Source organism: Pan troglodytes, chromosome 5 (genome assembly GCF_028858775.2).
Source record: "Pan troglodytes isolate AG18354 chromosome 5, NHGRI_mPanTro3-v2.0_pri, whole genome shotgun sequence".
In the NCBI taxonomy this organism is placed as follows: domain Eukaryota; kingdom Metazoa; phylum Chordata; class Mammalia; order Primates; family Hominidae; genus Pan; species Pan troglodytes.
Genome location: NC_072403.2, coordinates 144338456 through 144366008, shown reverse-complemented (window position 1 = coordinate 144366008; position 27553 = coordinate 144338456). Strand labels below are relative to the sequence as shown.

Genomic DNA, 27553 nt, shown 5'->3' with positions numbered 1-27553 from the left:
TGTAAATAAGAAGCTGAACACTTAAAAAAACTGAGAACTCCCCCATAAGACAGTTTTAAAATGCATGGAGCAAACACTGACAAAACTGCAAGGAAAATAGACAAAGCCACAATTATGGCTTTCGGTACCCTTCTCTGAATAATTGATAGAACAAGTAGATACAAAATCAGGATACAGAAGATTCAAAGTACTAATCACCTTGATGGTGACAGCCACTTATAGAACAGTCTATTCAACAACAGCAGAACACACGTTTTTCTCAAGTGCACCCAGAACATTTATTAAGATAGACTCTATTCCTGGCATTAATCAAGAGTTTCAACAAACTTTAAAAGATTCAAGTCATACAAGATAATATTCCTTGAATACAGTGAAATTAAATTAGAACTCAGTAACAGAAAGATCCCTGGAAAATCCCCAAATGTTTGAAAACCAAACACATTTCAAATAAGCTATGGATCAAAGAGAAAGCCAAAAAGAGGAATTGGAAAATATTCTGAACTGAACGTAAATGAAAGCATCACATATCAGAATTTGTTGGATGGTGTTAACTCAGTACTTAAGGGAGCACTAAACACCTGTATTAGAAAAGAAGACAGGTCTCAAATCATGACGTCAGTTTTCACCCTAAGAAATTTAGAAAAAACAACCGAAATTGCAAAGTCAGCAGAACAAAGGAAATACAAATCATAGTGGAAATCGAAGGGAGAAAAAAAATCAATGAAACCGAAAGCTATTTCTTTGAGATCAATAGAACTGATAAACCTCTAACCAGACTGAACATGAAAAAAAATAGAAGAAACAAATTACTAATATCAGGAATGAGAGAGATGATATATTGTAAATTCTACATATTTTATATGTAAAAATCTATACATATTTACATATATTCTGTACATTACAGAATCTATCATATATTTAAAGGTTTTTTCCTTTGAAATGGTTTTTATTTTATGTATTTCACTTTAAGCTCTGGGATACATGTGCAGAACGTGCAGGGTTGTTACATAGGTATACATGTGCCATGGTGGTTTGCTGCACCTACTAACCCATCATCTAGGTTTTAAGTCCCACATGCATCAGGTATTTGTCCTAATGCTCTCCCTCCCCTGCTCCCCATCCCCTGACAGGCCCTGGTGTGTGATGTTCCCCTCCCTGTGTCCATGTGTTCTCATTGTTCAACTCCCACTTATGAGTGAGAACATGCAGTGTTTGCTTTTCTGTTCCTGTGTTAGTTTGCTGAAAGTGATGGTTTCCAGCTTCATCCATATCCTTGCAAAGGACATGAACTCATTTTTTTTATGGCTGCAATTAAGATAGTATTATAAACAACTTTATGACAATAAAGTTGACATCTTAGATGAAATGGATAAATTCCTTGATAGACACAAATTATCAAAGTTCACTCAAAAAGAAGTCAGTAACCTGCCTAGCTCTATATCAAGAAATTGAAATTACAACTTAAAACCTTCTCACAAAGAACCAGATTCAAATATCTTCACTAGGGTAATCTATCAAATATTTAACTAATTGTACACAAACTGTTCCAAAAAATTGAAGAATTCGTTTTAGCAGGTCAGCATAATCCTTATATTGAAACCAGATAAAGACAGTAAAAGAAGAGAACACTAGGCTGGGTGCAGTGGTTCATGCCTGTAATCCCAGCACTTTGGGAGGCTGAGGCTGGCGAATCACCTGATGTCGGGAGTTCAAGACAAGCCTGGCCAATATGGTGAAACTCTGTCTCTACTAAAAGTACAAAAATTAGCTGGGCATGGTGGCGGGCACCTGTAATCCCAGCTACTTGGGAGACTGAGGCAGGAGAATTGCTTGAACTGGCAGCGGGAGGTTCCAGTGAGCTGAGGTCACGCCACTGCACTCCAGGCTGGGCATGACAGAGCAAGACTCTGTCTCAAAAAAAAAAAAAAAAAAAAAAAAAAAACCCAGAAAAAAACACTACACATCCATTTCATCTCATGACATAAATGCAAAAAATTTAAACAAAATTTAACTAATCAAATCACCAATATTTTAAAAGGATATAACAAGTGGAGTATATCCCAGGAATTCAGGGTTGGTTTAATACTGAAAGAGCAATAAATATTGTTCATTATGTTAACAAACTTAAAAAGAAAACCTATATAATCATCTCAATAGATGCAGAAAAAGCATTTGACAAATTCTACTTCCATTCCTAACAAAAATTCTCAGTAAACTAGGAGTAGAAGTGAGCTCTTTAACCTGGCAAAAGATCATCTATGAAAACTTATAGAGTGTCACACTTAATGGTGAAAGACAGAATGCTTTCCTTTATAAGATCAGGAACAAGACAGGGATGTCTGCCCTCACCACTTCTATTCAGAATTGTACTAGAGGATCCATCTAGTGCAGATGGATAATATAAACAAATAAAAGGACTTCACATTAGGAAAAAAAGAATTAAAACCATTTGTATTCACAGACATAAATGTCTATGTAGAAAATCTGATGGAATCTACAATTTTAAAAAAGCCTACTAGGATAAAAAAGTCAATTTAGTAAGTATATGATCAGTGTACAAAAATAAATTGTATTTCTCTATACTGGCAATGAGCAATCAAAATAAAAATTTGAAATTTAAAAAGCTGGCATTTACAATAACATCAAACATTATGAAATACTTAGAAGGCAATATAAGTGAAACACTTGAACACTGAACAGTACAAAATATTGCTGAAATTAAAGAAAGCTTATATAATTGGGAAGATATACCTTGATCATGGATCAGAAGACAGTGTTGTTATTTGAACAGACACTTCAACAAAGAAGATATACAGATGACAAATAGCACATAAAAAGATGTTCAACATCATTAGTTATTAGGAAAATACAAATTAAAAGCACGGATACCACTATTAACCTATTTGGCAAAATTTAAAAGACGGAGCATACCAAGTGCTGGAGAGGATGTAGAGGAACAGAAGCTTTCATACACTGCAGGTGGAAGTGTAAAGTGGCACCATTTTGTAAAATAGTTTGACTGATTTAAGAAAGCTAAATGTAACACCTATCATACTATCCAGCCATTCTACTTCTATTTATCCACACACAAAAATTAAATATATGCCCATACAAAGACTTGTAGGGCATATACTTATAGGAGCTTTATTTGTAATGGACAAAAACGGGAAACAACACAAATGTCCATCAATAGTGTTGTATCATACAGTGGAATACTCAGCAATAAAAGGAATGCACTATTCATATACACAGCATGGATGAATCATAAAATAATTAGGCTAACTTAAGCCAGACACCATCCTTTTTCAAAAATGAGTAAATACTCTGTGATTACATTTATATAAAACTTTAGAAAATGCAAAATACAGAAAGCAACAGAAAGCATATTAGTGATTGCTTGGTGATGGAGGGAGGAAGGAACAGAGATATGCAGGAGGGAGGAAATTGCAAACTACAACAAGGAAACTTTTGAGGGTGAAGAATCTAATAACTGTCTTAAGTGTGATGATGGTTTTACAGATGTACACATATGTCCAAACTTGTAAAACTATAGTTTATGCACTTTGTCAGTTGTACCTCAATAAAGTGGCATTTAAATAAAAAACGTTAATAAGAATATTCTTATTATTCATTTCTGACCTTCAAGAGAACAACAGACTCTGTTGAGCGCTTACTATATCCAGTACACGGTGCCTACCTATGTTGTTCTCGGTTAAAGTTTATGACAGCTGAGAAATAGGTGCTTTCTCACTGTTGAAGCAATTATAGCTTGGAGACATTAGGTAAATTGCCCAGGGTCAGCAGCCAGGAAGAAGTGAGATAAGGTTTCCAAATCAGGCTGTCTGGCTCCAACTCTACTTGCTGGTCAGCCTTCAATTGTACTTCTTCCTCAGTGTGATGTGTCTGAGTCTGTGTTGGAATCTCAAAATCACCTGTCCAGGGATTTTACTAACCATTATTTTTTTTTCTATGTTTGGCTGTTACAAGTTGGTTATTTTACGTTGAAAACAGATGTTTTCTGCTAAAAGAGAAGATAGCTATTCTTAGTTATTTGGAGACAGTTCTTTGAAGGTACTCTGTGTGTGTGTTAGGTTGATCTGCCATGCCGCCACAGCCTGGCCAGTCTCAGTTGTCAGACAGCATCCATTTGCTGGTGAAGTCTGACAGGTGGTAACATTATGTATTAATAGCCCCTGATACCAAATTCAGCCTACAATTTTATGACAAACTATTCTTTACTGTAAAGCTTTCTTCTTAAATAATCCACTAGATGGCAGCAGACCCACGTGGAACAGAATGGATCTTCATTGCTGTAGAAGAGCCAGAAACGGGACACTGTTTTGTTTTTGATGACCCAGTAGTGCATCTTTTTCGGATGTGTAGGAAATGGTATTATTTTTCTGTTATGAAAAATGTAACATACTCTTTAAAGTCACATCTGTGGAAGTGAGTAGTGGTACAGATAGTTCAAAATTGTAGATAATGCAAAAATAATTTTTTCTTTGTATTCTCGTAGAGACACATGTTGATTTAATCCTACCTGTATGCATTAGATGAACTTTTCTTCAAGAAACTGTTTATTCTTAAATAATTCTTTTTATGGTTGGAAAAACTGCGGCTTGTTTCATGAGTTTTTTTCTTTAATTGGACCTATGCCAATCAAAATAGAAGATGACTGTCCTATAAATTCATAGCACCTAAGGCTAGATAATGAAGTGAAATCCTACAGACTGGACTTGGGAGAAAGTAGGAGGATTATTTATTTTTCCAGATCACCATACTGCTTGTCATCTGACTAGAAACCTCTTATCTCCCTTTCTCTAAGCTTATTTTTCTCAAGCATTTTTGAACATGGTCAATTGGGGTGTCGCAGAAGATCCTGTGAACCACATATCCTACTATCCATACCTTCTAGAAGGGGAAGAACTTAGGAGATAGCCAAAAACCAGAGAGTAATAACATGATAGAGTGCTAACAATATTTTTGCAGCAAATATGCTATAAAAATGCTCATCCAAAAGAATGAAAAAGTGTTTTGTTTCTAAATTAGTATAAGAGCAGCAGATGAAAATGAGGTACTCAAGCCAGCACCTATGATGGGTGAATAGCATATTCTGAGAATCAAAGAACTTCAACTCAGTGTACATGCATGTTCAATGGAAATTTTGTAACATTGTTAAATATTTTACTAGATAGACTTAATGCAGTGACTGCAGTAGGCCCTCCTTTTCCATGGATTCTGCATGGATTCAACCAACCATGGAACAAAAATATTCAGAAAAATTTTAAAAATAAAACACAGTACACTATAACAATTTACATAGCATTTATTTTATATTAGGTATTGTAAGTAGTGTAGAGATGATTTCCAGGAGGATGTGCATAGGTTATATGCAAATACTATGCCATTTTATATTAGAAACTTGAGCATCTGCAGATTTTGTTGTCTTTGGGAGGTGGATGGAGGGAAGCATGGAACCAATCCTCTAGGGATAGTGAAGGATGACAGTACATTCAAATAACATGCCAAGTTGAGTTTTTAAATACAAGGTTTTAGTAATTTTTAATAACTGAGGACAAAGACTGGCCAACTTTCCCTGTAAAGGGCAGATTCTTTTAGACTTTCTTTCATTTTCTTTTTTTTTTTTTCTTTTTTGTTAACCCTTTAAAACTGTAGCAACAGTTCTTAGCTTGGAAGTCTGTACAAAACCAGGTTTCAGGCTCTACGGGCCATAATTTGTTGACCCTGGTGTAGGAGGCTAATGCTAGTAGTATATAAAATCAAGTCTGTGGAATCTTGGCAGTTCATAAAACCCAGAGAAAGAGCAGGCGTTTCTTCCTTGATCACTTTCAGCTGGGAAGAAGGAGCCTTGTGATCCACTGCCAGACCTAAACTTACTTTGAGCACTGCTGGAAACATCTAACATCTCAATTCAACTCCTTCAAATTACTTCTTCAATCTAGACACACTTATTTTTTCTTTGTTTGCTTTGTCAACTGTCACACACCTGGATTATGAAATAATGTGTTTTAACATCTTTTACTTTCAGTCCTTTTAGCATATTGAAAAAAAGTTTTTTGAAAACCAAGAAATCTACATTCTAACCCTGGCTCTTCTACTAAATAGCTATAGTTTTTGGAACAAGTTAGTTATTCTGTCTGGTTCTCAACTTCTTTGTTTATAAAATAGGATTGAACTAATACCGTGTAATATTTTTTCCAAATTTGATTTAGTAGTTTCAGATTTATGTTCCTATAAGCCCTTTATCACCTGATCAGATGATGCCTTTAATTGATCCTCAAGTGTAGACCTGCTCAATTTAAAGGAATACAACCAAATTAATGTTGACGTTCAGAAGCCCTCTCGCTGTGCCTGGTACGTAGCAGATGCCCAGTAAATGTCGAGTGAATCAATGAATGAATAATAAATGGGCATAACTACCTTTCTTAATTCTCCATTTATTTATGCTGTATGTTTTAGAAATACGTATTATTTAACGTAAGTTTTGATCTTTCCAGTATTCTTTTTATGGTTCACTCATAAAACTATTCATTGAGGGTCAACAATATGATAAATTCTGGAAAAACCAAAATGAATAAAACTTGGGCCTTGCCTTCAAGAAGTTTGCCTTCTAGTTAGGGTGACTAATAGGTATTCTGATCATTTCAGTGTATGTCTGAGTATGATATTAGAGGTTTGAATCTCCAAACTGAAATGTCCTATTTCTTACCCTTCAAACCATTACAAATGCCACCTTCATTACAGCTTTTTGGATTGTCCTCCAATAGAACACACATATTATAGGTCATTGTTTGAAACATTGTTATAGCATTTGTTGCTGCTGCTCCCTCTTTGAGTTTATATGGTGTTTGTACTTTTGTTTTGTTTTTTTGTCCTTTTCTAGTTTGTATGCTCCATAAGTGTAGGGGGCCTTGTCTTCCATTTCTGTTCATGAGAAGCTCTCATTAGTTAAATGCATTCTATTAGGCAATAACATAATGGTTGTTTTCTGAGAGGCTTCATTTTATGAGACATTGTATTATCTTAAAAAATTGTTTCAGAGTGACAAGGAGGTTGTTAGCCAGAGCCTTTGATTTTTAAGAAATTTCAGTATCTATAAAACCTAAATCTACAAAACCAAAAGCACAGAGTAAATGTAGCTTTTGATTATAACTAGATTGTTAGTGATAGTGACTAATACTTTCATTATTAATCACCTGTATTATAATGAAGGTAAGCAATGTTCAAAGAATCTTAAAACAGTTTTGTTGCTTTAGCAACCAGTTTTTTTCCCCCTCCAAAGATTGGCTCTGTGGTGCTACTTCTCAGTGGTCATAATATTATAACCAAAAAGATCCCAATCTAATAGTAGTTTTGGGTATTAGGTGGCCCAAAATAAATTTCACTATAATTGATCCCTTTTGTTTTCTACAGTGAACATGCTTCCTTTTTTCATACCTAAGCTTAAAAACAAAAGCTCCTGCGTGACACACTGCTGCTATCCCTCATGCAACGAGAACTCCTTTCCCATTTCCACAGAAGGGATAAAACTGAGGTCTATTCAGTTCCTGTAGCCAATGCCAAATTTAGGGGGTGATTTCCTGTGTGCTCCTCCTCTTTCAGCAAAACTGAACAGCAGTATTCCTTAGCCTGTGGAACAGTGTCTCAGAGTAACCACAAATGGTACATTCTATATATAACAGTGGAGGAAATAGGGAAGGAGACGAACAGTTAATATATCTAAATATATACATTGCAGAGCAAGAAAAAGAATACTGGCAGGTGCTAAGTTATCACTCTACAACTGATCACAGGCTGCAGTTTGTATTACTATTTTCCTGTTATAATAACCATTCCACTTTCCTCTTGCCTTCTTTCAGCACCTCAGCTGTTTGGGATAACCCAGATTTTCAGCCCTGGGTCCTTGTTGCTCCTGCTCACAGGCTATGTGGTACTCACTTTTATGATTGAAGATGGCAGTATTATCAGGCCCCCTCCAGTTCATCTCCCTTTTACTTGTGTATGAGCATAACTCAAATTCCGCTTAATAATTACCTCAATCAACATACTGCCTTGGCCCTAAATGACCAGTTGTAGTCTTGAAAACATGATTGTTTTCCTCCCTTGGATGTTGTCTCTAAGTCACCTTGAGAGATGGAAAAAATTGTACAAATGGATGATTAGGTGTAATCGTGAAATATTGGACTTTACTTCGACCTGTTACTTCCCAAATCCAAGTTTCTTTCTGGCTGTAGGTGAAACAGCACCCTGGAGTGGTGGTTCTTTGAGACCATAAGGATCCTATAGGACAGCACTTCAGTTTCCCAAGATGCTTGTCTCCCAGGTGGTGCCAGGATTGAGTCTCAGTAGGCCGTAAACATTCTAGAAGTCCAGCAGCTTCTAGATAACAGAATACATGGCAGAGCAGTGAATCCCATTGTCCTTGGAACACCGTTAATTTTTTTTCTCTGTAATTTCTTGATCAGAAGCATCGGTGTGTGGAACACCTTGATTGTGACTAATAGGTGGATTAGGAGTCTGGTAGAAGCATGGGGTGGGGGGAGTGGGGACGGGCCGCAGGGGACACAGTGGGTGCTTAGAGGATGCATAACAGAACCCAGAGTAATACCATTGAAGTGAATATAAAATTCTGCCTCCTCCAAGATGGAAGGAGCAGCTAGTTGGGTCAACCCTCAACAACGGCACATCACTAGTTTACTTTTTATTTTTAAATTAGCACGTTATTGAAAGTGTTTGTAAAGATAATTAGCCATAGAAAATAAAATGGGTAAAATCATCTCTGTAGAGCATATGGATGTGCATCTGGGAAGTCCAAAGGATGAATGAAAAAATTAAAACAAAAAATCAAACAAAAATGATTTAATAGAGTATAACATGAGATTGCTATTGCTGCAAATTGGTGTATGGCAATACCCATGGTCATGTCAGTCTGAGTAAGGGGAAATCCATATTGTTGAGTCTATATGTGGCTTTTGTTCTGACAGCCATTGCTAGTTTATTATTTCACTGAACAAGTGCTTCAGGAGTTGGGGTGAGGGATAGGCTGACTGACATATGTAGAGCAAAATGTAGAAAGGCTGTACCAACAAGACACAATTCATGGTGAACAGCTAGAGTCACTTGGTTACCTTGTACCATTGTTTATTCTATCCAGGGCTCAGTAGCAAGGTCAGAACAAGTCTCAAAAGGAAGGTTTTGCTCCAACATTCTAAGGGACCCCTGTGTTTTTCCTATTGGGATTTGCTGCTAGTTTTCTTCGGTGCCCTGAAATTGCACAGGCTTGGTGTACCGTTGCATCAGCTGGGTCATTAAAGCCAAGTTGTAGATCTGCTTATACCACCACTTGAACTCGCTGGATGGTCTTTTCTTTTTGGGAGTTGAAGCTAAAGCTGGTAACCTTTGGGTCATTCAGTAAAGGGTGGAAGCAGCATAAAAAGTCTGTTTCTCATTTGTACTTGAGGCTACAAAGAAAAGCACTTTGCAGAAGTATGCCAGTTATCTACAGATTAATTCACCAAGATTTTTCACTGAGGAAACACTGCCCTGTATTTTCATGGATTTATTTTCTACCTGCTGGCTTACTTATGCTTTGCAGGCATCTAAGAGTACATGTTGCCTCCTGCTTTTCTGGTCCTAAAAGCAGACGTAACCAGTGTATTGGACTAATGTAGTGTCCTGTAGGAGGAGATGATCCGTATCCTTGACAACGAAATTGTAGTACAAAGATAGACAGTGTGCATAACCGTGAGATAAGCCTGTGAAGGCTCGCTGATGTCCCATCCCATTGATAGCAAATCCTTTCTCATGTTCTCTGTCCTTTAGGGTAGAGCAAAAAGTATTTGCCATATAAGCAGGTCTATACAAGTTGCTAGAGATTGTGATGCTCTGTTGTAGTAAATCCATCACATTTTGAGGAACATTGCAGTTGGAGTCACCACGTGAATAAGCTTTTGCTAGTTATCATGAGCATTAGCCTTCTGCATCCTCCAGATAGGCCGGTTAAATGGGAATGAGAGGCATCTCCACTCCCTGCTCTTTCTGTCCTTGATGGTGGCATTTCTGAGTAATTCCCAGGGAATAGATAATGCCCTTGGTTTTATTTTTTTATTAGAGTGGGTCCCCAGGGGCTTCCAATGATTTCTTCCTTCCATAAGAGCCCTTACTCAGGGAGTATGAGTGAGAACTGGGGGTTGCTCAGTATATCTGTTCAGAAACCGGAAATTACCACATGGTGGAACTAGGCTCCCATGGGCCTGTCAGAATCCATTTCTACTCAATTCTTTAATTGGCTGAGTAATTTTATATAGCATTCATGTGGTGTACTTGTTTGTACTTTGCAAAATTGATATGCATTTCGGTCCTTTTTTTGCTATTCAGTTTATTCATGAATATTAAAGTTCCTATTTTTGGCCCATTTTTCTTTTTTTTATTATACTTTAAGTTCTGGGATACATGTACAGAACGTGCATGTTTGTTGTATAGATATACACGTGTCTTGGCCCATTTTTCTACTGGATTGTCTGACATTTTCTAAATTATTTGTAGTTATTGACTATTGCTCCCTCTTTCTTATATATTATGTAGTCTTTACCTTTTGTTTTTAAGGCCTTTGATTGTAATTATATTCTCAACTGCTTTTCATAATTTTTACCAATCAGAAATGTAAAAGTTTAATTATCAGTGAAGTTGAAGTTTTGTTATGTACACATTTGCCTTTTGTAAATTGCAAGATTATAACCTTTGTCCATTTTTTACTGGGCTGTTGTTCTGTTACCAAAAATAATTACCATTGTAGTTTAACCTCTTTCCTCATCATAACCTTCAGTTACTGTCTCCCGTGTGTATATGAACACACACTTACATATATACTTGTGATATATGTACACATTTTTTATATAACATTTAACCAAGTTATTTTATGTAGTCAAATTTGTCAATATTTTCCTCTGTGGATTTTAGTTTTGTGTCATGCTTAGCTAATATTTTATATCTCTTACTCCAAGATCATGTATAAGATCATATAATAAAAACATTTATATTTCTTAGAGCAGTTTAATATTTTCAATTTTACTATTTAAATTAATGGTTTATTAAAAATGTATTTTGCTATATGCTGGGAGGTAGGGTTCTTTCTCCCCTGCCCAAATGGTTAGTCATTTTTCCTGGTGTCATTTATTAAATAATTTATTTTTTCTCACTTGCTATGATTTTTTCCTAAAGAACAATAACGCTTTAGAGTTGAGATAAATACCTGCCAATAGTCTATTGATGTCCATACTACAGTTTGTATTATCAATACGCTTAAGAAAATAAAGCCCCTATAAGGCAGTTCAAGAAAATCTGTTGAGGTTGAGAGGGAATATATAGCTAATTATAAGCAGCCATAAGTTAAACACGGCAAACAAAATTTGTTTGTCTTATGAAAGGAAAAATCAACCCCCAAAAAGCTAAAATAAATTCCTATTAAATTAGCCAAACGCTAAGAGTTGCTATATGCTTTGATTCTTCTCTAGTGTTTCTGTTTTTCAGCTTTCACTTAAAAGCAGTATTTATTACATCATTTGCGGTGACCAAAACTTATCCTGCATTTTGTAATACTTTATCATTCCCTTGAGCATGTAAATAATGAATATTTTTAAAGCATTTAAGCTATATAAGTAAACCACTCATTTAAATAAAAAGAATGAGGGGGTTAGATTGTTAAGAGTTCTTTGGATTTTCAGCTTATTTCTACTTGACGTTTTATTTATGTACCATGACATTTTATTTATGTCCCCACATACATAAAACTGTAGGTCCTCCCCTTTTGTGTAGAGCCTTTTTTAAAAAAATTGCAATAGTCATAGACTTCCGGATTGTGAGTTTAACATGACTTTTAAGCCCTGGACTTTTTATTTTAAAATCTTTTCTAAACCTCACAAAATATATATATATAAGTATATACTACAATGAACCTTTCACCTGGATTTACCATTTGTGGGCATTTTTCAACTTTTGTTTAATGTGTTTTTTACTTTCTGTATTCAAATTTCTCCAATTGTCCCTATGATTTTCTTTATAGTGCTTGCTTTTTTCCTGATTCAGAATCCAGTCAAAAATCATACAGTGTCTTTTGGGTATTTTAATTCCTTAATTTAGAAAGCACCTCTGTCTTTGTCAACTTTTTTTTTCCCTTTTGTGACATTGACGTCTTTAAACGCCAGGGACAATCTCGTAGATTGTCCCACAGTCTAGACTGGTCTAATTTCTTTTTGTGATTAGATTCATGTTAAATATTTTGGCAAGAAAAATCCTCAGATCATATTGTGACTTTCTCGCTGCAGCATGCCACAAGGTTCATAATGTCAGTTTTTTCCATTCTCACTGCTAAATTTGGTCATTTGTTTTCAGACAACAGATTTATATATGATAAAGTTATATCTTTTATAATTAATGTCATCTGTGTGGTGGTAATTTAAGTTGTGTGAATGTCCTGTGATTTTAGCATTTTTTGATGATCTTGCTGAAATCAGTTATTACATGGATAATTGAAAAATGATTTTTTCTAATTCTATTCCTCTCTCATTTATTAACACTTATTTATATTATATTCTAATGAAATATGTAATTGTTACTTATTTTCCTCACAGTTTTTATGCTATTAGTGTTAAAGTCTGTGTGACCTTGTATTTACTTAATATCCTGATGGGATAAGGAAGAAGATAGTATTTTTGGGTCATAAGTGCATTTTCACAAGTTAACATTCTCACACAATTTCCTCTTGAAAATTTTTGTTACTAATTAGATTTAAGTAAACCATTTAGTTATTCTTTTTTCCAGTTAATATTTTGTATTTTCATCTTTGTTTTTCTGTCTCTTTTCAACTGCCCAATTGCTTGTACATATTAATTTTTAACTCTTTGTTTCTGTTAACTTAACTTTTGTGACAATTAATACATGAATTTTCTATTATAATAGCTGTGGAAATACAAAGAACTCTGAATCAACTTGGAACACCTCAAGATTCACCTGAATTGAGGCAACAGTTGTAAGTATCTAGTTAAATAAATAAAAGAGAAAGAAAAAACTCTATTGCTATTATTCTGTTGCTTTTACAGTATGTAGTATTATGTTTACTGGAGGAAAAAATGGAAAAACAATGGAGTTTTTCTGCTACCTTATCCATACATTTGTACCAAGCTTTTGTGTAGATTTTTCCCTGTCTGGAGTAGGCAGGTGTTTTTATATTAAAGATCTGGAAGGCTGAGGTGGGCGGATCACAAGTTCAGGAGTTCGAGACCAGCCTGGCCAATATGGTGAAACCCCGTCTCTACTGAAAATAAAAAAATTAGCCAGGCGTGGTGGTGGGCTTCTGTAGTCCCAGCTACTCAGGAGCCTGAGGCAGGTGAATCTCTTGAACCCGGGTGGCAGAGGTTGCAGTGAGCCGAGATCACACCACTGCACTTCAGCCTGGGCGACTGAGCAAGACTCTGTCTTAAAAAAAAAAAAAAAAAAAATTCCTTGATAGGTTTTCCCTATCAAAGCAGAATTTCTTTAGTTGCATTTCTTACAGTTTTTAGGTAGGTTGTTTTTGACAGCTGTTGAAAAATTATACTGTAGTATCTCAATTTATGTGATTTACTTTCCATAGCTAAAAATCTCCGCAGTCACCAGAGTTTTATTTGGTTTAGATCCAATACATAACCAGCTACGTGAGCTGTCTCCCCACAAGTTTATACCTACATCCTTGAATTTCAGAGAGCATTAGCTTCCGTTTAAAAAAAAGTTATAATGAATTATATAGTACATATTCCAGTAAATTAATATGCTGTTAGAAGACCAGCAGTCATAGTGATAATATTTTGTCTGTGGTATGTTGTGGATTTTACAGAGTATTTTTACATATTTTATCATTTAAACCTTACAGAATTGGAGTAAGAGAAATAGACCAAAAGAACTGTTTCCATTTTGTTCATGTCTCTTACGGGTTTAACGAGTTACCCAATGTCATTTAGAACTTAACTCTTAAATTTTATTTCAGTACTGTTACAGCTGTAAATTTCAAGTCACATGTATCTAGTAAGCAATACTTCTAAACAACATTAACTATAGAGGGAAAACTGCAAAGAGGACGATATTAAAAGATAGGTAATAGGAATTCATATTTTTAGGAAGTACAATTTGAAGGACTTACGATTATCTCTAATTTATATTTTATTTTTCCACAGTGGGTAAGTGTCAGAATGGTAAAAATGCTACAAATCTAAATAATAAACCACAATTCATTAAACTAAAGTAAAATGGAATAGAAGTACATAATTCATAAAAGTTCTAATATTTTGATAGAGTTAATAATGAAGATTCTGAATATATATCCGTAGTCACTAAGGATTTTTTTTTTTTTTTTTGAGACAGGATCTCATGCTGTCACCCAGGCTGGAGTGCAGTGACATTATCACAGTTCACTGCAGCCTGGACTTCCTAGGCTCAATTGATTCTCCCACCTCAGCCTACTGTGTAGCTGGGAATACAGGCACATCCACCATGCCTGGCTAATTTTTGTATTTTTTGTAGAGATGGTGTTTTGCCATGTTGCCGGCACTGGTCTTCAATTCTGGGCTCAGACAGTCCACCCACCTCACCCTCCCAGAGTGCTGTGATTACAGGCATGAGCCACCATGTCCAACCTAAGGTCTTCTTTTTAAAACTTTGACTATATTATGATTTCCAGAGATTTACAAAAATGCATTAAAGATAGGGTATTTGGTAAATAGAGATAGAAATAGATTTTAATTACCCTTTGTCAGTCAAATACAGATCCCTATTCTTAAGCATATTCTTATACAATATCTCATTATTTTAAAGGACCCTAAGTGTGACCAGACCATATTTAAAATGAGATGAAATATATAAGAGGTACTGATGTTGTGATTTGTAAAACATCACAATTAATATGAGCTTTTTTTTAGTGTCATGTTTTTAAGTTGGAAATCTTTTCAATTTATAAGATAGCTAGATAAAATATGGATATGTAGTCAGCACTCTGACTACATAGATTATATATCCCCAGATTCAACCAACTGCAGGTCAAAAATATTCGAGAAAAAAAAACAACACAATAATAAAAAAAACTGAACTATAAAATATAGCAACTATTTACATAGCATTTACATTATTGTATTGGGTATTATAAATAATCTAGAGATGATTTAAAGATATGGGAGGATATGCATAGGTTATATGCAAATGCTATACCTTTTTATATCAGGGACTTGAGCATCAACGGATTTTGGTATCCACAGGGGTCCTGGAACCAATCTGCAGATACTGAGGGATGACTATAATTTACTTCTTTTATTTATTGTGTTCTTTCCCTTTACAAGGAAATGCCATTATTTTTTCCAGCGTAAACTTAAATAATAGTAAATTTGTACCAATATTGCCTCTTTCCTTTTTATTTTTATTTTTTGAGACAAGAGTTTTCCTCTGTTGCTCAGGCTGGAGTGCAGTGGTGCAATCTCAGCTCATTGCATCCTCCACCTCCCATGTTCAAGTGATTCTCCTGCCTCAGCCTCCCAAGTAGCAGGGATCACAGGCATGCTCCACCACACCTACCTAATTTTTGTTATTTTTGGTAGAGATGGGGTTTCGCCACGTTGGCCAGGCAGTTCTCAAATTCCTGGCCTCAAGTGATCCGCCTGCCTCAGCCTCTCAAAGTGTTGGGATGACAGGTGTGAGCCAGCGTGCCTGGCCCCTCCCCCCCCCCTTTTTTTAAGTATCTATAGCATATACATGTTCACATAGAGAAATAAGAGAGGCCAGATATAACTAGATCTGGGAACTGGGCAAAGTCTAAGGTAACAAATCTTTTCTTGCTTACCTGACCTTCCAGGTGTGAGATGCAGATAAAGGGCTTCCACATCCCCAGTATCTCAAACATAAAGGATCAGACATGTAACAGTCTCTCCTTCAGGTTCCCTCTGATTCGAGTCATCTGTGTTTCTAAATGGCCGTTGAATTGATTTCTCTAAGCTTGCCTACGCTGTGTGAGTGAAGAACCTGACATGTAATATTTGCTCATTATTTATCAAAGAATAGGATATGAAATTTTTTTTGATAGAGAAAGTTGAGAGCCAGTTTATGAAAAGGCAATTTTTGTACAACTGTTTATCAGTGTTGATTCAAAAGGCAGAGTTGAAGCTTAAAGAAGTATATTAGTCCTTTGGCTGTAATGCGTGTTTTCTCACTTTAGGCAACAGAAGCAGCAGTATACTAACCAGCTTGCCAAAGAAACAGATAAGTACATTAAAGAGTTTGGATCTCTGCCCACCACCCCCAGTGAACAGGTATCAAGCTTTAAGACACATTGTTGATGTATTGAATGTGAAAAAAACCCAGTGCACTATAGGATCTTTGAACTGTTACGCTAGAAAGGAAATGATGCTAGAAAGGAAATCAAAAATAATTCTGTTTGAGATTAGTTCACAGAACACAAAACTATATTTAATTGCTCAGGTAGTATCCTGTGGTTCAATAAAGCAAAAATTATTTCCATGCATTTGCCCTGACCCATAATTAAGTAAGTTCTCAGAAAATGCTTCCTGAGTAATTATTTCCTGGCCTTCCGGGGCTGACTGCGTGGAACATGCAGGCTCATTCAAGATGTGAGGTGTCCTGGGGGCACATATTTATTTCCCTGCTTATTTAATGGAAGTTATTACTTAGCTAAAAGTATAAGGCTTTATTTGCCTGAAAAAGAATTACTTTAAAATAGCCTCAAAATAATAAGCTAGTTTTTAGCAGTGTGAAAACCTGAGGTGAGAAATCCAGCATAATGGGTCTTTTGCCTCAAGTTAAATATGCACAGTATTTGACATACTATCAGAATGTTACTGAGAGTTAATCTGTAAGGCCCTGTAATTGGGGAGTAAGTGAAAACTTCAGGGTTAAATAAAGAGCCAACTACCGCAAATTCAGTTGAACTTCACAGCTAGATTCTAGTTGGCTTTTTCTTCTCTTTCCTCTAGCGTCAAAGGAAAATACAGAAGGATCGCTTAGTGGCAGAGTTCACAACATCACTGACAAACTTCCAGAAGGTCCAGAGGCAGGCTGCTGAGCGAGAGAAAGAGTTTGTTGCTCGAGTAAGAGCCAGTTCCAGAGTGTCTGTAAGTATTTTAAAAGACATTCTAGAAATGAACATGGTTACTTGCTAAGGGTCCCATAAAAGTCTATAGTAGCATAATTTTTTAAGTCATAAAGATCTGTGAATATCTTGGAAATCAGCTCTTGAATATTTATTTTTATGCTTTTCTGCTCCATTTTTAGAAAAGGATGATAATTTTGTATTACGGTGGTTATTTTTTGTGTCATAGTACAGAAGATTACAGAGTATATAAAAATATAGAGACATATTTTGTCAAAAAAGATTAGGGATCAAATCCTGAGTAGTATTCTCACATCGTCTTGGTACTGAAGCTTTCTGCTTGTGTACACGCTAGTGTAGAAAGCACTTTCCTCCTGGATTACACCAAGATGACGGAGATGAATGGCGCAAGTATGTTGTATCAATATTGAAAATGAACATGAGCCTGGAGAAAATAAATGAAAGGAAGCTTTACAATAGAATTTTGAATTAATCTAATTTTAAATTCCCTTAGAAACTATCATGAGTTATTTTCTTATTCATTAACATATGGATTCCAAGACTACATTAAGCTTTAACTAAATAATACTTATTTGATCCTTGAGAATATTTAGTGAATTCCTTTCTTGTCTACTTAGAATATAAAATTACTTATAATTATATTATTACTTGAAGCAGTTGACCTGAAAAATTAGAACAAGAACTTCTTTCTCTCTGTCTCTACACACACACACACACACACACACACACGCACACACGCACACACGCACACACAGACACGTACATAAATCAGTTTAGTTTATTATAAGGGAAAATATGAGTGTTTATTTTTTCTCATTTTTGCTTTTTTTTGCCCCTTCTCATTCCATCCTGTTACTAAATTATTCAGGGCAGTTTTCCTGAGGACAGCTCAAAAGAAAGGAATCTTGTATCCTGGGAAAGGTAAGAAATACAAAACATTTTACAGATCAAAAGGTAATTTTTCAAAGTTTATACATTAAGGTCCCTGGAACAGAATTAAAGCTTTCAATATATTATATCATAAATATCCTAAGTTGTTTATATGTTGAAAACAGAGTAAATTTGAAAAAAATTTTAAGTAATTATAAAGTATTTATTACAAAATATATAAAATTTTCCAAATAAATGTTTATGGACTTAATTATTAATATAGACATTCCCTTATATGAGGTTTAAATCAGCTGAGAAGAAATACCCAGTTGACAAATACAGCTTCCAATAATTAAGTAATAACTCTAAACTCACATTAGCTAAAATGATATAAGTGAAATGAAAAATGAATAAAATTTTATTAATATATCTGTTATATTCTTAGAATTTTTTTGAGTAGTTCTGTGACTTTGGAGAATAAAATATCCTATTTAATGAATATATCTTAAACAGGAAATGAGTCCCATTGTTTTGAATACCAATCTTTGTTTTTTTCCACATTCATTTTTTTCTGTTAGCCACACTCAACCTCAAGTGCAGGTGCAGGATGAAGAAATTACAGAGGATGACCTCCGTCTTATTCATGAGAGAGAATCTTCTATCAGGCAACTTGAAGTAAGGCTTACATTGTAGACTTGGGCTGCTGCTCTGGTCTTAGTGAGTTTGTTCTCAAGATGCTTAGGTAATGCTGGGAGAATGCATGAGACAGAAAAATTTTGTTTTCTTTTTGAGACAGTCTCCCTCTGTCACCCAGGCTGGAGTGCAGTGGTGCGATCTCGGCTCACTGCAACCTCCGCCTCCCAGCTTCAAGCGATTCTTGTGCCTCAGCTTGCCGAGTAGCTGGGATTACAGGCACGTGTCACCCCACCCGGCTAATTTTTTGTACTTTTAGCAGAGAAAGGGTTTCACCATGTTGGCCAGGCTGTTCTCAAACTCCTGGTCTCAAGTGATCTGCCTGCCTTGGCCTCCTAAAGTACTAGGATTATAGATGTGAGCCACCATGTCTGGCCCAGAGAAAGAAAATTAATGTATCAGTTTGGTAGCATTTTTAATGTATGAGTTGGAATAATTCCTTTTTTAAAAAAATAATATTGTCCTTACTGTTTGTGCTAGGACGAAGGATCATACTCCCTCCTACTGCAGCTTTTTAAAAATTATTATTGTTATATCAAGCCATCTATGGACCACCTTAGTATTGAGAAAATACCAGTGTAGAGATAAATATCTGTCCGAGAGTCTGGATGTCTTCCCAGAGCACATGATACACATCATACCTGCATGAGTAAGACCTTTTATAAGGCCTTCAAAGAATTTTATTTCTCTTTACTATGTTTATGACATCAAAGAGATCTAAAGGATTTATTAAGTCATAGTTCTTATGGAACCTACTTAGTTCCTAGAAAGAAGGCTAATAATAGCTAACAATGGCTACAATTTATTGAAGACCTTCCATGTGCCAGGCACTGTGGGATGAATTCTTTATGTTAATTATCTCATTTAGTCCTTATAAAAACTTTATGAAGCAGTTAATTGTGTCATTGAAGAAAAGTAAATTTATATTTTCTTTAATCACCAAGTTTATAACTTCTTTATTCAGTAGTGACATTTCACTAATCCACTGCATGTTCAAATTATTAAAGTGAGACTTTAAATTTACACCTAATGTTTTATTATTTTAAATTGTCAAATTGATGTGTAAATTTTACTAGAAATACGTGCTAAGAATATTTTATACCCTTGTAAGTAGATACTGCTTGTGATAACAAAACTATCAGGTTGTATAAAATGAACTCAGCAATCCATGGCTCTTCTCTATTATAGATCCTTCATTTCCATTCATTTCCATCCTGCCTCGCTCACTTGGTATTTTTAATGCCACAAACTTATTTTAGAGAACTGGTGGCTATTGTTCAAATTCTTCTTAATTATTGTCAAATATTTTCCTGATATTTCCAAAGTTTATGTATTGTATTTATGTATTATAGATGTATGCTCACCCATGTGTGAGTAGTGGTTTGGGTTTTTAAAATTTTTCCTCTTTTGTGGAATGGGGACTGAATTTCTGATTATAATAATATATGCGTTTTCTCTTAGGCTGATATTATGGATATTAATGAAATATTTAAAGATTTGGGAATGATGATTCATGAACAAGGAGATGTAATAGGTAAGACCTGCTGACTTAGATTTTGGAGGTGAGAGCAAGCTACATGCACTTTACCTGCTGTAACTTTCTCACAGAAGAGTAACCACTTTCTGTCCCTTTTTTGGTTTCCCTGGAACCAAAAGCATGGTCTATAAAACACAGTAAGCATCACCCTTGGCATTATCTAAAACAGATCTCATTTTTAACTCGTGCTGGTTGAAATAACCAGCTTCATTTATTTCAGAAGCCCAAATTTAATCAGGGCCTATTGCTGCCAAGACCATGGAAGGCACCATGAAACATTATTCCAGCTTATTTCCAGGGCCTCTGGTTTTAGTCTTACTCCAATTTATTTGTCATCATGCTAAGCACTTTTGGGGAAACTTGTGGTATATGTAACTGTGCATGACATCTTGTCTTTTAGGTATTAGGGAATAGGTAGACATTTGCCTAATCATTCATTTTAATAGCTTTTTGGTAGATGAATTTAGTAGTATTACATAGAAGTTAGGAATTCTTTTTAGAAGTGATTTTCTTTTCTAAAGTTGCTAAGAATCCCTTAAGTATTGAATGTAATAGCATTTCAATTAGGGTGTAGTTGTTAACATTCACCAGGATCCTGACCATCTTGAAGTCTGGAGCTATGTATTGGTATGTCTAAAGATGCTTTTAGTATATTTTCTGAATTTGGTCCAACTGAAATATTTGCACCTTTACTTCAGTGTAACTATTTTTTATCCATTCTTACCGTCCTCTGTATCCCCAGTAGATCACAGGGTAAAATTTCAAAAACCAATTTATTCATCATCCGAAATATGTTGAGTGGCTACTATGTCCAGACACAAATCTAGGCATTGGAGATTCAGCTGAAATTAAATAACAGATAAAATACCCTATCTCAATTGATCTTATAATGGGAGGAAAGACAATTTTTTAAAAAGGCGAGAAAAGCAAGTAAATGGTGATAAGTGCTATGGAGAAAATAAGGCCAGGGTAGAGGGATGGGACTGCTAGGGGTGGAAATTGTTGCTGCTTGACACAGGGTAGTCAGGTATGTCCTTACTGATAGGTAACATTTTAGTAAACCCTTGGTAGATTTAAGGGAGCAAGTAAGAGAAAGTGTTCCAGGCAGAGAGAACAGCGAGTACAAAGGCCTTGAGGCAGAAGCATACCTGACATTTTTAATGAGCAAGAAGGAGATGGAGATCATGTCCAAGTGCAGGGGATGATGTCATGTAGGAAGATTTCAGTTTTTACAAACGAATGAGAAGCCAAGGAGGATTTGAGCAGAAGAGTGCTATAACCCTGCTTCAGTTTCGAAAGACTCGCTTGGCTGCTGGAAAAAGACCAAAAGCAAGGAGGTCACCTAAAAGGCTATTGCAGTCATCCAGATGCTCAATCTTGTTGGCTTGGATTAGGATGGAACTAGAGGGATGGTGAGAAGTTCATGGATTTCAGATATTTTTTTAGTGGACAGCCGAAAAGATTTACTGACTGGCTGGGTATGAGTGTGAAAGAAAGAGTTAATTTAAGGGTGATGCTAAGGTTTTAGCTTGGCCCACTATGATGGTGAAGTTACTGTTTTCTGAGTTGGGGAAATCTGTAAGTGGAGCAGGCTTAGATGGGTATAAATCAATCATTTTTGAATATGTTAAGTTTGAGGTGCCCCTTTACACCAAGTGAAGGTTTTCTTGACATTATTAAAGTGAACATGGAGTTCAGGGGAGAAGTCTGGGCAGGGGATCTAAATTTAGGAGTGATCTGTGTACACATAGTATTTAACACCACAAGATTGGGTGAGATAATCCAGGGATTAAGTCTGGGTAGAGAATAGAAGGGGTCTGAGGACTTAGCCCTGGATCCTCTAAATGTTTAGAACAGTGTCTTCAAACTACATGTATTCATTTATGTATGGTTTATGGTTGCTTTTGCACAGTGAAGGGGTAGCTGAATACTTGTAACAGAGGTCATACAACCCACAAAGCTTATTCATTTTCTGGCTCTTTGCAGAAAAAGCTTCTTAACCTCTGATTTAGAGCCCAGACAGTTGAAGAAGAACAAATAAAAAAGACTAAGGAATAGCCAGTGATATGGAGGAAATCCAAATGAATGCATCGTCCTAGAAGGGAAGTGAAAAAAAGTGCTTCCATAACAATAGATGGTCAGCTGTTTCAAGTGCTGCTGTTAGGCCAAGAAAAATGAGGATTAAGATTTGACTACTGGATTTAACAGTGTGTAGGGCATAGGTGACCTCAATACGAGCTGTGTTGGTGAAATAGTGTAGGTGAAAGCATGATAAAAGTAGGCTCAAGAGAGAATGGGAGGAGAACAGTGGTGGATACCAAGTATAGATAACTCTTTCAAGGAGTAAAGAGGGGAAGTGAAACAGAGAATGCAGTCATAGCTGCAAAAATGGATGTGGAATAAATGAGAGGTTTTTGGTTTGCTTGTTTTTAAGATGGCAGCTATGGGATTGATGAAGGTGATCTACCAGGGAAAGAAATATTGATGATAAGTAAGAGAGAGAGGAAGTTTGCTGGACTGAGGTTTTTGAGTTAAATGATAGGAAATGTGATAAAGTGCACAAATGGAAAAGTTGGCTCTTGCTCGGGGTATATAGTTCTTCCTGGCAACAAGAAAGTTGTCAGAACATACAAATATTGCATGTAGATAGGGTCATGAAAACGTGTGGAAATGTCTTCTGATGGTTCCTGTTGCTTCAAAGAGCTGGAAATCAAGGTCATGGGCTGAGAATGATAATGCCAGAGGAGGCCTGAGAAGCTTGAGGAGAGAAGAGAAAGTATGACATAGTCTTTCAGAAGTCAGAGAAATGAAGTAGACCTGCTTGGCAGTCATGACTTTAAAGTGAAACACGGTTAATCCTTTTTACATCCATAATCAGCTGCATGGGTACTGGTTGGGGTTTTGTCATATGACTAAAGTGGAGGGGCAAGGGGGCTAAGGATGAGAGTAAGCTGAGGCTAAGTGATTGTCCAAGGACTCTAAGGCTAGGGTAAGGAGGGAAGTGAGGACATGCCATATGTGAGGGACAGTGAAGAAGTGGTAGGATCAATGAAAGTTGAAAATTGTTGGAGCCAGGGAATTAGAAGGAGTGAGCTCTAGAGATAGAAGGTGGTGATCAGAGAGTGAGACCCTTGAAATTGAGATTATGGAACAACTGCAGTTATTGGAATGTCAGGGTTTGGGATGTGACCATGGAAATGGGTGGGTGAGGAAAGGTGTTTGTCTTTGGAAAAAGTATGGTCAGTGAACTGTGAGGCCAGGGTGTTAGAAGGGTCAGCAGTTGGATCCTGAAGTCACCAGTATGTATAAGAGAAGTATTGGAGAGAGCATCAGTGAGTCAGAGGCTAAAATATTCAAGGAATGAGAAGAAAAGGCCATGCGATTGATAGATGTCTGCAACAAAGAGAGTTGGTTGAGTTTGATAGCATGAGCCTTAAAGCTGAGAGCTGGTAGGGAGGAAGAGACAAGGGCAAAGGGTCTCATGCTTCAAAATGACACCCGTTCCACCTCCAGGCCCCTGGAGGGTGGGAAGAAAAACTGCCACCAATTGAGAAGGCTTCATGGGCCCTCGGTGAGGGCTAGATTTTAGCACAGAAGTATGTTGATGACCACAGAGTAAATGGCCTTCAGCACTCTGTATTTACCTTAAATAAACATTGTCACACGCTTGCTACTGAGTCGGCCATTACCGAACACAAACTAAGTAGAGCATAGGTATTATGCTCCAGTAACTTAAAGTACATTCCATTTACAAAGACATAGAGGGAAAAGAAATTGAGAAACATTAATGACTAACATAATGATTAAGGGATCAAGTTTTAGCATTTGGGTTTTTCTGTTTGTTTGTTTCCCTCTGAGGACATAATATTCTTTGAAAAGTCAAGGTACCAGTTTTTATCATGATGAACAAAATCTTCAGCAGTAGAAAGAAGAGAGTTGATCTCTTGTGCATTGGTCTTGACATAGACCAAGCTGTGGAGTTTGACACTGAGACATCTCTTGTGCTGACACTGATTTGATAATGTCAGGGTGACAGTACTTTTCAGGGGTTGCCAGGTAGAGCTGGAGTTGCTCTGTAATGAAGATGATCAAGGTTCTGTTCTACAAATGCTCTTATATTGTTTGGATCACCTGAAAAATAGTATAGGTGTATACTATAATTCTTATAGCCAGCTTAAAAAAATTCAACCTTACGATATACTACTATTAACCTTTGAATAATGACCATATTTAATCTTACCTTGAATGAAATTTAGTGATTTGTTACTGGAGCATCAATCCATGTTTAACACATTTGTGTGTGTGTGTTTTATTTTACAGATAGCATAGAAGCCAATGTGGAAAATGCAGAGGTGCACGTTCAGCAAGCAAATCAGCAGCTGTCAAGGGCAGCAGATTATCAGGTAATTTAACTGTGATCAATTTTCTTATAACTTATCCTTTTCGTGTGTGTGTGTGTGTTTGTGTTGAGGAAGCAGGGAGAGATTAGGTTTAAAATGGCTGAAGATGTTAAAATTTAAAATCCCATGGAAGAGAAGTCTGTTTAAATAATACCAGTCAGTTTAGAACTGTTTTTAGCCTGTGTTCTTCTCAGGGTTGAACCAGAATTGTTGGCCCACAGGGAGAGAAAGTTTAGTGTTTGGGCGGCACAGACAATTCTAGGCTTTCTGATGGCCGGGGATCTCTGATGTCATTGTGACATTTGTACCCAGAAACCTTTTTGTGATAGGCCCCTCCTTCCCATTTCCTGCTGCTCCCTTTTACTTTTTCTTTCTTTTTGTCAGTGACACACTGGACTAAAGAGGCAAATTTCCTTGTCCTAGAGAGATTGCTTCAGGTCTTGTGGAAATCATATTAGCTTAGAGTGTCACTGTTCATTATATATTCTGTCCACATTCAGCAGACCCTTCACCAGGAATAAATTTATTTCTTGAGTCGGGTTCATATAGGGAGTCCACATGCATGTGTCAAATATAAATTATGTGTCAAGTACTATACAAATATTAGAACTATCAACTATTAATACATCATACAATATGCAGACCTTTGATGTTCAAATTAGATAAGGCCAGGCTCTTTGGAAACCCCTAAATACCATGTCGCATTTGATTTCCTTTTTTAAACTCCATTCCTTTGTTGCTGTCATTCATAATTATCATTTTCTTGACCTTATTAACTTTTTTTTTGACACAGAGTCTGGCTCCGATGCCCAGGCTGGAGTGCAGTGGTGTCATCTTGCCTCACTGCAACCTCTGCCTCCTGGCTGAAGACATTCTCTTGCCTCAGCCTCCCGAATAGTGTGTACCCCCACGCCTGGCTAATTTTTGTATTTTTTGTAGAGATAGAGTTTTGCTGTGTTGCCCAGGCTGGTCTGGAACTCCTGGGCTCAAGCGATCCACCCATCTCAGTCTCCCAAAGTGCTGAGATTACAGATGGGAGCCACCATGCCCAGCCGCTGTTAACTTCTTATAAAATATCTAAGATATTGTCACCTTCTCAGACATTTTCAATTGCTTTTTGTTTTTCTCACTAACCTTAGAAGTTGCCTTTCATTTCACAGTCCATCTTTTACTGGACAAATTACTGCATATTCAGTGATAAGTAAATAATAATGAAGCTATGGAGATTGCTGAATTATAACCAGTTGTATTCACTGACAGTCACTCCTGTTTATTATCTTTGTCCATGTCATTCAGATATGCAGCTCAGTGAAATTAATATCACTATATCACTGTGTCATGGACTTTAGGTATCCCTCACGAATAATTGAAAAAACACACGCGCGCGCGCGCGCGCACACACACACACACACACACACATACACACACACACACACCTGCAAATGCCAGAAGTCTTCTGGAGCTGTTAGCATATAACTGCTGAAACTTAACAGGATCCATCAGTGACTAGGTTCACATGGTACTTTATTTTGCTTTTGGATTTGGGGGAAATGTGGATATACTGCCAAGTTTTACTCTTCCTCTTCCTTGTGGAAGGCCAAGCCTACAGGAAAAATCACATGTCCCAAGCTACACCCCAGGACTGGAAGCTGCCCCAGGCTTAATTCCCCCGGCTCCCGAAGCGGGACGAGATGGCCATGCAGCACAAGTGCTGAGAAAAGAGGCAGCTTTCCAATAGTTCTGTTTGGAAGCCTTGATATGTTTGGGTGAACCCTAAGAATAAGGAAGGTGAGAAATTCACTTATCACCACATTGCCCCAGGGTCTCATTACCCCACGCTAGGGGGAGTACCCCAGGCAACAAATACACCATTGTGGGATACCCGTGATTACTCACAGGTACATTACATGTGTGTTTGTGGTAACCAACTGGAGTCTGGGAAAAATATTTATGCATGGTATTGAAATTTTAGAGAAATTGTGTGTGATACGTAAGGAGTATTCACTGGAAAAATTAGATGAATATGTGGAATATTCAAACTATTTATGGTTTTCAGGGTAATTTCAGACTCAGAAATGTATCTTTTTATAAATATTTTGGTGCTTCTACTTGACACAAAGTAAATTTACAAATTTTTCTACTTTGTAAGAAAAAGGATTCCTGCATGTTGATGTGAGGTACAAACGCCATTAAAGAAATCTACAACTGAACCAGGAATGAAGAACGGAACAAAGTTCTTAACCATTCGCTTTTCAATGACAGCATTATGATTTTGTTTGCTCTGTGGTTTTGTTTGTTGAGATTTTGAATGTAGTTTCCCATTAATATTAAAGAATGAGAATGATTTTGGAAACTCATTCCAAAATCATTGTATTTTGGAAACAAGAAATATGTGTGAGGGGCTGAGCACGGTGGCTCACGCCTGTAATCCCAGCACTGTGAGAGGCTGAGGTGGGCAGATCATGAGGTCAGGAGAATGAGACCATCCTGGCCAACATGGTGAAACTCCGTCTCTACTAAAAATACAAAAAAAAAAATTAGCTGGGTGTGGTGGCACGCGCCTGTAATCCTAGCCACTCGGGAGGCTGAGGCAGGAGAATCTCTTGAACCTGGTAGGTAGAGATTGCAGTGAGCCGAGATTGTGCCACTGCACTCCAGCCTGGGTGACAGAGCAAGACTCCATCTCAAAAAAAAAAGAAAAGAAATATATGTGAAGAAAAGTTGCCAGTTTGTACTTACTGATATCTTCAGAGAACTCATTTTTAAGAAAAACTTTAATAAAAGGTAAAGAATGTTTAAGCTCGTAAGCTGTTCTTTGTTTTTATTCATAGGTAACCTCAGTCTCTTGTTTAAGTCAGTAACTTATTTCGTGGTGTCTTCTTTCTTAAG

At 36.6% G+C, this 27553-nt stretch overlaps 1 protein-coding gene across 3 annotated transcripts in view; it reads left to right on the top strand.

Annotated features, from left to right (window-relative positions):
- The window catches only part of STX7 (syntaxin 7), a 55343-nt gene that overhangs the window by 24591 nt on the left and 3199 nt on the right, over window positions 1-27553 (top strand). The window contains exons 3-10 of one of the 3 annotated variants that reach the window (XM_009452021.5): window positions 12979-13048; window positions 16253-16346; window positions 17028-17165; window positions 18033-18085; window positions 18613-18709; window positions 20189-20261; window positions 24585-24667; window positions 26814-27471. In XM_009452021.5, coding sequence (XP_009450296.1) covers window positions 12979-13048; window positions 16253-16346; window positions 17028-17165; window positions 18033-18085; window positions 18613-18709; window positions 20189-20261; window positions 24585-24667; window positions 26814-26840 — 635 coding nt within the window. In that variant the 3' untranslated portion in view covers window positions 26841-27471. Of the gene's footprint in view, window positions 1-12978; window positions 13049-16252; window positions 16347-17027; window positions 17166-18032; window positions 18086-18612; window positions 18710-20188; window positions 20262-24584; window positions 24668-26260; window positions 27472-27553 lie in introns of those variants that run through there. The other 2 variants (XM_054686328.2, XM_518745.8) reach the window with 2 other exon arrangements.